The sequence below is a fragment of the Leptidea sinapis genome, chromosome 11 (genome assembly GCF_905404315.1).
Source record: "Leptidea sinapis chromosome 11, ilLepSina1.1, whole genome shotgun sequence".
NCBI lineage: Eukaryota > Metazoa > Arthropoda > Insecta > Lepidoptera > Pieridae > Leptidea > Leptidea sinapis.
In genome coordinates this window covers 3,540,811-3,553,671 of record NC_066275.1, presented here as the reverse complement: position 1 = coordinate 3,553,671, position 12,861 = coordinate 3,540,811, and the positions used below count along the sequence as shown (strand labels likewise).

The window sequence follows — 12,861 nt, the reverse complement described above, 5'->3', positions numbered from 1 at the left end:
ATTATCACTGTCCTACTTAAATAATAATTAATCCAATGTCAATATATAATTAAAGAAAACTGGACAAAAAAGTGAAAATATTAAGTTTCGCCTAAAAATCATATCTAAGTATTGGTACTCAATGCAAAACTACTCTTCAAGTACACAATCCAATGTGACAATGGTAAAAAACGTAAATCGACTCGAAGTGACTAATTCATTATTATCGATAAAACAATCACATCACTAAAATATTTTCCATCGTATAGTTCATCAGTCACAAAAAATTAGCAACGCGTTTCACTGGTCAAGCTTAAATAGCAATTAACGACCTAAACAGTTATTAAGTCATTAAAAGAAGCAAAATAAATTGTTATTTACTAGTCTATCATAGCCGTCTGGTGTGATTTATAACATGAAACAATAACAATTATTTCTTATTTTAATTTGAATATAAGATTATTAATTGTTCCTTATGGATTAATTCAAAAGTTCAATGGCTTTATTATCATAGATATACAGTCAAGTGTCAAAAATTATATTTTTTTTAAACTGGACAGACAACGAAAGTGCAGTGATGGGTTGTGAATTATCTAAACTGGCAACATCAGACTTCAGCCACGATCCTTTCCACCGTCCACCGCCTCCTGCTGACCCCAGGTCACCTCTAACAACCAAGCAACAATACTGCATTCGTGCATCATGGAAGGGAATCTTCAGACAAATCGAGAAGACTGGAATTATCTTGTTTATCAAGTAAGTTTAGGATTAATATAGAAATCACGAGCTCCATACTCTAAGCAAACTTCTTATTTGTGGAGGGTTCAATTTTAAACTTAGTCTAACAACTTTTATCTATTTTACAAATTGTACACAAAGCTGACTATAGTTAAAAGTAAATTTATAATGTTATGTAAACTTACTTAAAAAATACTAATGCGATTTCTTATTGGCCTTTTCTTCTTATTTAGTCGACGGTCACCTCAAATACGGGCAGCCCAAAAAGCCGCAACCTCGATAGCTCGGTCGGTTTAATAAAGGTCGTTTACAGTGAGCTTGATTCTTAGAGGTGGCCATCATGGGGAAAAGATTAGTCAGCCTACTGGTTTTGTTTGTGTAGTGCTGCTTCCAGGAACGCCGGGTATATGTTATATATATTTCGGTGAACGGATCAGCCTAGCTAACCAACACAGAAATGCTGCCAGTATTCTTGGTACGCTTCCACGGAATGATAGTTTTAATTTTATGTAGTCATAGTATTGTAGATATAGTTATAAGACATGATTTCCTTGACGTTAGGTTCCATTGACGAAGCTATCTGAAAAAGCAATAAGTAGCCAAATATACAACACGTCTCCTTGAATTCACGCTCCTCGTTATGATACCCAAAAATATAATAATTATGACAATTCCTTGGCTGCAAATACAATATATTATATCCAATTGACATACAGTGATAAAACAATATAATTTCCAGAACATATAAAAAATTAGGGCCTTTTTTGGTCAAGAATGTATCTTACCGTTCCTTAATCTAGTATATTTTTGATCGGAGCTAACACTGTAATAATCATTCAAGTCATTGGGGATCGCAAAACCGTGTTCCATGAAGTATTAATAATACGATAACACTGAAAACTTGAATAAATTCAGATGTAAATTCGAAATGAAATATACTTTTTCTCTAATGAGTTTTGGTACTTGCAAACAGGCTGACTAATGCAAGTTCCTAGACACATAAAAAAGTAATTTCGTATTAAAAACTTTTTCAGTTAAACTTTCTTAGTGGCTTGATAGTTTTTGTTCAGAAATTTAAATCCATTCTTCTTTAAGTGCTTATATATATGTATGTTATACTATTATAAGATCTCCTATTTTGTTGAGAGAATTACTCTCGTGACTGACGGAGTGAGGGTGTTTTAGGGAACTTTTTGCATGTGACGATCATCCATCATATAGTAAAATAGAACTATATGATTGATGTAGTTATACCGAGTAGCGATAATATCTAAGACCGCTATCCCAAGAAATCGCCAAAAAAGCCCATAATTGAAACCATTTCTTGACGGAATATGAGAAAAAAAATCATTTTTTTTTTTACATTTCTATTTTTTAAAGACAGTACGAAAAAATTACCAAAATATCCCTATTTTTTACAGTTATGCTAATCATTCAATTAAAAATTGTACGAAAATTTATTAATTGTACTCCAATACTATTTAACATGACATAGTTTTGTTACTTTTGTAAAGAAAATTTATTATGTTTTTAATATATTCTGAAAAAATGCTTCTAATTCTGAATTAAAACTATAGCGATCTTGTGGCAGAGAGGTAACTTAGCTCCGCTCGATTCCCTCCGCTCGGTTACCAGCCTCAATATTTATAAAAAAATATATAAAATAGGATTGCTTTTATGATAATCTAAACTAAATTCATCTACTGCAATTACGGAATTTTAACAATTAAAAAAATTAAGAAACAGGCAATTAAAAAAACCAAGAACTTAAGAATTATTAACTTAAACGTAAATAAACAAGTTGTAATTATTCAATCTGTTACAAATATAAACAAACATACTCATTCATTTACTCGCAGACTAAATAGATTTGAATTTTCTTTTCAGTCAGCGAACCGCTCTAAGGAAAACACTCGTTGTTTTGAGAAATCGTATAAAAATTAATGTGAGTCTGTTACTAGTAGTCCAGTCATTTAAGCTTAAATTAAGTAATAATCTCGGAATTCGAGATACCCAGCTTTAAGTCTCTAAATACTTGTATATTGACACCCCGAAAGTTGTCTCAAAATCTACATATGGTAGGGTGTAAGCAACTATTAAATGTCAAGGTCAAAGGTCACAAACATCATTTTTTTGCGCTTTTTTTGTAAATGAACAAATGATAGGTTGTAAATTTTTGGACTATTTTTATGTTTCATCAAACAACGGTAATTTGTTCAACTCTCAGGTTGTGGCTTTATTGTTTAGATTTGCAAGAGCGACATCTCAGCCCAATTGCGTGTGCATGACATCTCAAGTCAATTTCCTAATATGCAAATATTGGGGTTGAGCAGGTTGAAGTCACCACCTAAGAATTGAACAAAGCATACAAGATTTTACCAACGATACGTCACTCGAACGGTTAGCTCAATTGGAAAGAGCGCTCGCACGGAACGCGCGCGGTCGTGGGTTAAGGTCCCACATCGTTCATAAAGTGAGGGTTATCACTTTATAAACATAGCAAATTGTTTACAATGATAATGTTTACATGGACTACCTCTCACCGGGATGTCTGCTTCATGTTTTGTTTTTCTTTTTTTTTTTAATAAAGTTATATTTGTGATATATAATAGCTAATAAAATGCTCGCTTAATTCCTCAGTGCTCTGTGAACGGCTGGATCACTTGGCGTTGCGTAGAGACGTCGCTTCATTGTGTGTCTTCTACCGCATTTATCACGGGGAGTGTTCCGAAGAGCTGTTTAACCTGATTCCTGCCGCCGAATTCCACCTTCGCACGACACGCCACAAGTTAGGATTTCATCCCCACCATCTGGATGTGTGGCGGTCCTCTACAGTGCGGTTTTCAAGGAGCTTTCTCCCTCGTACTACAAAGCTATGGAATGAGCTTCCTTGTGCGGTGTTTCCGAGACAATACGACATGGGTCGACCCTCAAAAAAAGCGCGTACACCTTCCTTAAAGGCCGGCAACGCTTCTGTGATTCCTCTGGTGTTGCAAGAGATTGTGGGCGGCGTTGATCACTTAACAACAGGTGACCCGTACGCTTGTTTGTCCTCCTATTCCATAAAAAAAAACAAGAGTTATTGAGATACCAAACATACATATAGTACAATACAGTAGATGCATCATTCCACACAAATCGTAAATAAACTTTTTTTTTTTTATTATGGAATAGGAGGACAAACGAGCGTACGGGTCACCTGTTGTTAAGTGATCAACGCCGCCCACAATCTCTTGCAACACCAGAGGAATCACAGAAGCGTTGCCGGCCTTTAAGGAAGGTGTACGCGCTTTTTTTGAGGGTACCCATGTCGTATCGTCCCGGAAACACCGCACAAGGAAGCTCATTCCACAGCATTGTAGTACGTGGAAGAAAGCTCCTTGCTCGTCCTCCTCCTTTTATTTATTAATTTACATTTTTTTGACTTACTCGTGTAAGGCATTAAGTATTTGACGTTGTTGTATCACTTTGCATATAATGTAATTGAAATGATTTGTAAAATAAGTCGAAAATAAGAACTTGTAATACCATTCTGTTTTAAAAAGAGCAACCTTAGCGTGCAAGAACGTTCCTCTTTAAGGAAATCTGCCTTCCGAATGAGCTGTATGAACAAATGACATATTTCAAGTGTAATATAATATAAGTACCTACAAAACCAATCTTATAACTATATTTACAATACTATAGAAGCGTACCAAGAATACTGGCAGCATTTCTGCCCTGGATAACTAGGCTTATCTGTTGACCGAAATAGCTGCCAGCGCTTGGGTTTCCAGTAGCCTTATTGAGGCGAGAAGATAGTAGTGTCTCGACCAAACGGCACATTGATGTATTAATCATTGAGACTTAATCATTGAGACCAACATATTATTTGCGACACTTGCTGTCTTCGGCAGTTGAAGCAGCAGCCCTAGCACCAACTGACGTAACTTTGATATGAGAAGGAGCCAAGTCGAAGCAAGTCGCGTCCCACACCAGCGCCCTTCCCCACGCCCAATATACCTACGAAAAAAAAATTTTTTGATTTGATTTGAATGTCAAAAATATCCTTATTTAATAGAGCACAGTTAAAGTAATTTGTTTGACCATTTTACCAGAGGGTGGCTCCTTTGCACAGAATGCCGTTTGCTAGATTATGAGTACCACAACAGCGCCTATTTCTGACGTGAAGCAGTAATGTCTAAGCATTACTGTGTTTCGTTCGGAAGGGCGCCGTAGCTAGTGAAATTACTAGGCAAATGAGACTTAACATCTTATGTGTCTCAAGGTGACGAGCGCAATTGTAGTGCCGCTCAGAATTTTTGGGTTATTCTAGAATCCTGAGCGGCATTGCATTGTTATGGGCAGGGCTTACTATCAACTAACCGTCCTGCTCGTCTCGTCCCTTTCTCTCATAAAAAAATTCCACTGGAATTTTAGCAAAAAGAAGGAATAAAAACAAAAATGAGTGTTTAACTAAAATGTTACCACGAATTCACCAGAGCTTAGACATTGTCTCTGTTTAAATACTTGCTTATGTTAACCTATGTTCATGTGGCAAATTAATTTGTGCGAACAGTCGGATGCGTAAACAATGCTGAAGGAGGTTTTTAGGTATTATCATTTTCACGCCTACCTCCCCAAACCCTGTGGGAGAGGGGGTGAGAAGTGGGAGACGTAATAATGCTATTGTCGGACTTGGCAGACTCGTATCATGTACACTTGCGTCCAGCAGTCATTAACAATATTAGTCTTAATTAGAATAAAATGGTTTGAACCATTATGATAATATTGTTAACATATCATTAACATGTATGATAATAAAGTAAGCTATTTGGTAGATTTTAATTGTACTTTAAGCAAGGATGTTAGATAGACATAAGTCTGACGTTTTAACCCACTTTGTGACTGGGTGTCTTCAGTCTGGATGGCTAGAATTGAGCAATCTTGTACGACCAATGGTAGGATATTATCATTCAGCAGTTCGGTCAAAATGCCTACCAATGAATTTTTTTTATATGAGAGGGGGCAAACGGGCAAGAGGCTCACAGGATGGGGAGAGGTGACCCAACCGCTCATGGACATCCGCAACAACAGGTGTGTCAAGAAATGCGTTGCCGGCCTTTAAGGCCTTTAATGCCAAGTCATAGCCGTCATCCAAATTTTTTTATTCAAATTCTTCATGGTGACTTTAAATATACGTCATGCTATAAAAAATTAAACAAAAAAAAACAACCGATTTCAAATAAACTATTTCAAAACAATATAATATTATGCACAACATAATAACCCACAAATTTTTATAGTTCTCTTTAGTAAAATGAAATGAAAAATATAAGACTGCCTCAAAGTCAACCAATTAATTACGACAATATAGTTAAAATTATTGTTATTTTTCAAACATTCGTAAGAACTGAGGAAACAAACATGAAATGGGACTGCTAGTTTTTATATTCGATAATTAATATGATTTTTAAATGAGTAATTGTTAAGTTGCTTACCAACGCTTCTATCGGCCGTTCTATAGTAGTATCTACAGATATAGATAAATTAGAAAGAAAGAAAGAAAAAATGTTTATTGTCGTCATAATACATTCTGATTATAGTTCTTAAAGTAATTATACTATTCTAATTATGATCTAATGACGCTTATGGGCCCCCAACTCACTATAGTTGTGGTTTCGAAAGAATCCACGGCGCTGGTCTTCTGTGAAAACCCAGAACTACCTTCTACTGTCAGTAATTAGCTGTCAATAATCTGAAGCTGTCCCAATATACCCGATAAGTCATTCTTATCGCCTTATATTGGGACGCATGAATTGCAATTTCCATATAAACTTCTATCGCTGGTAAGCTATACGTCGTCCCATTGACAGACAGCGTGTACGGATAAGGTGGGTTACCGTCGATAAGTTTATTGGGACAGAAAAGTCAACGATAGATACGATTTTTATCTCAAGTAAGAGATAGACTGAATATTGGGAACGGCCGTTAGTCATGCAACTTTGGAAAACCTACAGTTTTAATGTCAACCTACTAGAAAAAAATATTTGACTTCGACTGACGGCCCCCCTTTTAGAAAGGATAAGAAAGGTTCCAAATGTAAATTTGACATAGACAAATATTATTTACACAAATAAAACTGATAACAAAATTTTATGGACGATGTGGGACTCGAAACTGCGACCTCTCGCGTTCCGTGCGAGCGCTTTTTCCAACTGAGCGCTCGATAAAATTTTATTTTCAGTTGTTTTTATTATTATTAAATTGAAATTAATCCCAGAAGTGAGGATAATCACTTTAAAAACATAACAATTTTTTCAAATATTTTTGTATGAATCGAAACGACAAAACTCAAAAGTTTAAGGTAGCTCATTCACAAAAAGCTGAGATCTTGTATAGATACAAAAAAGGATTGTCTGGTTTTATGAAACCACGGTAAAAGTGAAACCTTTTTTCACATTATAGACATTATAGACAAAATAGCGTGGAGCACTGGCACAAATGAGTAATAGTCTATACACTACACGGTCAGCTGCTGCGAAGTATAGGCGCCGCCCGACCGTGAAGTGACATGCAACACATAGACGAAAAAGTTTGAGACGTTGTAATAAAAGTTTCACTTTAATAAATCATTTAGTTTTTTATTGAAGTAGGCGTTACCCTGCGGAAATCCATAATTATACAAATGATTTAAATTTTCTTTAGTGTTAATTCCGCCAATATTTGTTTTTAAACAATTCGACACGTGTTTCGCCTCTACACGGGGCATCCTCAAGACGTGTTGTCTCGCCAAAATCTGGCACGAGACTGTAAAGACAGTCTCATGCGTAGTAGAGGCGATTCTGAAATATTGGCGGAATTAACACTAAAGAAAACTTAAATCATTTGTATAAAATCATTTAGTATTATGACAGCGAAAGTACAAGAGGCATCAAAACAGAAACGTTGCTGCACCCGGCATCATATTGTTTCTCGCCTCTATTTAAGCTCTTCCATAACATTCACAATAATATTCAGAGTTGAATGCTCTTCAAATAATTTGTATTCATCGATTTGTATCAAGACGGAGGAACCTGACTTACATTTATTTTATACCTGTTAAAAAAACTACATTTAAAAAAACCGACTCCAAAATCTAAAAAGTATACAAAAACTTAATAAAAAATTAATTTAATGCACATGTTATACAAACGTTAACCTTTAATAATAATAAAATACTATTATTTGTATGTGCTACATATTGATAGGTTTTAAGTCCAGCGAAATCGGTGTACATACATAAAAAAAAACGAATTGAATTGATGACCTCCTCCTTTTTGAAGTCGGTTAAAAACAGAATTAATAAAGAATTATAAAGTTAATTGAATATTGTCCATAGAATTTGCGGTGAAACTTAATAAATTAGACAGTAAGAAACGTGCTATAATTGTATTTCTACTAGTGAATTCGCCTATTCATGCTGAAATTTCGAGCAAATTGAAATAAGTTAATATACCGTGAAATAAAACGAAATTCCAATTTCTGCAAGATGAACCAAATAAAAATTACCCTGCAGAGCTAATATAGGTATCTGTTACAGATTATTCGAGGAAAACGAGGAACTTCTCCATTTGTTCGAGAAATTTCGTGAGCTTCGTACCAAAGAAGCTATAGTAAGTTCCGCGGAATTAGCTGAACATGCAACGCAGGTCATGCACACATTGGACGAAGGTAAGAGTTGTAGGACTTTAAATAAATTTGGATGTAATAAATAAATAATAATAAATAAATATCTATTTATTTTCTCCTCACAAAGATCTTAAATCTAAAACAGTACAGTAGTGTTACATTTTATAACAGCTCATATTTTGTGAGGAGCTGGTGTCTGAAGTAGGTTGACCCTGTATTACAGATCACTAGGACCTCACCCCGAGACATAAGGATCACAATTATTAAAATAGTATACATCTGTACTAGTAGCTAGAAGAGCATTAATAACAATAGATAACTTTAAATTTGTAAATTACTAGTAATATAATGTGTGTGTGTTTTTGAGTGTGTGTGTGAGTGAGAGTGTGTGTGTGTGTGTGTGTGTGTGAATATTCTCATATTCCCACATGAAGTAAGAGTTTCAACTAGAAATGAAATCGCAAGGCGTCATTCCGAAAATGGATTGCAGGCTACACTACCTTCACCAGTGGGAGGCTCCTTTGCACGGATGCCGCCTAGATTACGGGTACCACAACGGCGCCTATTTCTGCCATGAAGCAGTAATGTGTAAGCATTATTGTGTTTTGAAGGGCGCCGTAGTTAGTTAAATTACTGGGCAAATGAGACTTAACATCGTATGTCTCAAGGTGACGAGTGCAATTGTAGTGCTGCTCAGAATTTTTGGGTTTCACAAGAATTCTTAGCGGTACTGCAATGTAATGGGCAGGGCGTATAAATTACCACCAGCTGAACGTCCTGCTCGTCTCGTCCCTTACTGTCATAAAAAAAACTACTTTTTCCCGAAGACCCAGTCTAAGCACAACTTAACCTATGATTGATTAAGCTCAGCCTTAAATCGGGTTAGCCAGAAGCTTTATTTGGTTGTTGCTGCTTTATTGGTTTCATGAAGTTAGCAATGTGGTTGAATTCCACACATCCAAATGTCGTAAAAGCTCTAATCAGTTGTAGTCTTGCGAGGAAACACTGCAGTCCAAATTTCCTTTTAGTAATGTTTCACAGAGTCTAACAAAATCATGACCAAAGCAAATTATTCATCAAGTTAAGGATTGCTGAGAACAAAGTCCTCATACTAACCATAAAATGTAAGTGTCAAGAGCTCTTATAACTTTTCTAGTATTCCAGAAGAATCACATTCACCATTGCCTTCCTTTTGTCAGAAAAAAAAATGATATTATATATTATATTGCATGGGAATCTACTACGTAGTCCTTAATAAAGAATAAAACATAGTGCAAGCCCAAAATTATAATATTTAAGACCAAAAAATATAAATAATATTTGTTATAACTTCAATAACCTGTAATCTTATTCCAAGGTATCAAAGGCTTGGGTGACATGGACTCATTCTTCGCGTATATCCGACACATCGGAAGTACACACAGACAAGTTCCTGGATTCAAAGCCGAAAACTTTATGGTAATATTAGATTTTTATCAACATAGTTTACGTACGTAGACCTGCTTTAGCAAACACAACAAATAACTAGGTTAGATATTAACAATCTTTCATTTTATACAATCTTGTATCTATTTTGAACTGCGATGATTATCAAAAAAAACATCGTAAGATCAATAATTTTTAAATGTAATATCTTTGACCCCGTCGGTAAGATTTTTACTATCTGACTTTCCAGTACAGGTCTTCCCATAATCCAATTAAAAATCTTAGGGAGGCCCATGATTTTCCCACAATCCAGCTTTGCTTGAACAATTTGGACCTGATTCTTTTAATAGTAATAGATTAATAACCCACCAAGAATAAATGTACAAAACAAATTGTTAAAAACCGTTTGTGTGGGAAAGGTTACTATAGCATAACCGATTTTATTAATGACACCACAGACTGGGAATGTAGCGAACACCCTCCGGCTATTTAATTATAAATGTTTATTGTACCGATATTACATTGTAATCCATATTTTTATATAAAAAAGAAAGCTTGCTGAGTTTCTTGCGCCCTTTTTTTGAATGGGTGGTAGTTTTTGAAGTTCAATAACTGATTTTGAATCTTATTCTGAATAAAAATATTTGAATTTGAATTTAATTTAAACTATAATTGTTTTAAAAATTATTATATTACACAAATTATACCTACTCCAGACGTACACTTTATTTTATTGTTTAATGTTCTGTGGCTAATACTACGTCTCAAACTGTGTTACTAGTTCATGGCCTTTAATATTCCTGATATACATACACCAATCGTTATTATTAATAATACAATTATTGCTTAATTATCCGTAAAATTGTCACTTCATCAAATAATTAATGTTGTGCATCATTTTATTGCGACTAAAAATCTTTGAAGTTATTTTAAGCCACGCCGTTATTGTTGACAAAATCATTACACCAAGTATTATACATGCGACTGTAGATATTTATATCAATATACAGCGAAAGGTTACTCATTCAATCTAAGAACATTATGAAATTTGAGCCCACCCTTTATTAAGGCGATTCCTTCAGTTCCCCCGAATTAGGTCAATTACAAGCTTTGAAAACAATGCTATGATTTTTATCAAAGAAATCTCTGTTTCATTACAGAAATTGGCCAAATATATATTAAATAATTAATTCAATTAAATGAATTATTATTTCCTTAGCTTGGCCACCAATTAATAAGTTTGTAGGGTTCACCAATTTGTATAGGTAACACTTTAGATCGAACTTTGTTCTATTTAAACTTTTAAAACCTTACCTAGAAAACAGGTAATATTTTTGTGTGCCATATATCGTTTATCAGCTCATAACATTATAGTGTGTTCTCAAGTAGAATTTATTACGTGCAAAGTTATATACCTACACGACACGGTTGAAAATCATAGCTTAGGTTAGGTTAGTCTTCAATTTTCCGCAATTGGTCTTAAGATGATGGTGCGTGAAATGTATTACTCCAGCCAACCCAACTCCGACCAAAGGCGAAGTAGCCTGCACAAGCCTGCTGGGGTGAAATGGGGCTGCCAAGCATGTTTAGCCCGGTGGTAGCCAGGCTCCGCATTCCAGAATTACGTGAGCGTTGGTTTCTTCGTAAGACAGACATGCTCTGCAAAGAGGACAGTAAAAAAATGAGATGCAGCATTTATCGGTTCAGAGAGCACTGCCTGGTTATTATAATAATAATAATAACGACACACTTTTTTACACAAATTATCTTGCCCCAAATTAGGCATATATAGCCTGTGTTATGGGTTGCAAGACAACGATATATTTAATACAATATATTTACTTAAATATACATAAACACATATAAACATCCATGACTCGGAAACAAACATCCATATTCATCATATCAATGCTTGCACCTACCGGGATTCAAACCCGGGTTATTGAGGCTACGATATGTTTTTTAAAGAAATAAATATTATTATTGATGAATTAATCGAATCAACTTTACTTTACAGAAAATCGAGCAACCGTTCCTAGAAGCGGTCAAGACGACACTGGGCGACAGATACACGCCTAATATTGAGAATATTTACAAAATCACTATCAGGTTCATTCTGGAGAACTTGGTGAAGGGCTATGAAGATGCTCTTCCAAGGGAATAAACTTACGAGACTTGAAGAAGTTGACGCCGATATACGCAATAAAAACAGCTGCTGAAAATTAATGACATTATATTATTAGCCTCGACTTTCAGCATAAAATAAGCATTTACATAGCTTTATTGTTAAACATTTCTATGAGTCTACAAACTCTGTTTTTTGTTAACCTTTTTTACCGCGTATACCTCGATGTAGTGGGGTGATGTTCTATTTCAAGTAGTTTAGCTTAGTTGCATAATACAAGCTTGTTTTCTAGTATAAGCTAGTGTGTCACGAAATATAATAACAACTAATCCATCAATAGTGGTTCCAGTATGTGCTACTTGAATAATGTTTCCGCCTATATATTAGGCACCACCTCCACGTGGATATGTTTGCCATGTCGACCACCGGCGATGTAGTGGCAGCGAGACGACGAGTGGCTTGACGCGAATAATGCTGCGAGAGAGCAACTCCTCCTCCTCGCGTCGTTTTCCTCATTACTGAAGCTCGTGACTCCCCCGCTGCATCAGTTTCTCCCGTACGATTTCGCTCCATCTGCTGCGATCCTTAGCTTCATGAAGGTCATTGTGGAAGTTGACGTTCAGTGAAGATCGTATTTGATCCGACCATCTCGTGGGACTGCGTCCTCTGGGACGTTTCCCATCTACCTTACCTGTCACCATCAGCTTTTCAAGATTGTGACCCTTTTTACGAGCAATATGTCCGAAAAATTCCAGCACCCTACCAGGTAGAGCACAACTAACGCTCTGTCAAATGAAGTCTTTTCACCAAAATATTTGTTTAATAATATGTTGTCTTTATCAAGTACCGAGTCCATAGTGACGTGATACGCTGTCTAATTGTCGTCTCGTGGAGATTACCTTACGCAAACACTATATTATAATAGTACAAGTACCTGAAGTTGT

At 35.5% G+C, this 12,861-nt stretch overlaps 1 protein-coding gene across 1 annotated transcript; it reads left to right on the top strand.

The window, feature by feature from the left end:
• The first annotated feature begins 249 nt into the window (after positions 1-249).
• On the top strand, positions 250-12,861 carry LOC126966759 (neuroglobin-like). The gene is made up of 4 exons (XM_050811041.1): positions 250-735; positions 8,279-8,409; positions 9,725-9,825; positions 11,810-12,861. The coding sequence occupies exons 1-4, from the start codon at positions 557-559 to the stop codon at positions 11,954-11,956; spliced, it is 558 nt and encodes a 185-aa protein (XP_050666998.1). The 5' UTR covers positions 250-556; the 3' UTR covers positions 11,957-12,861.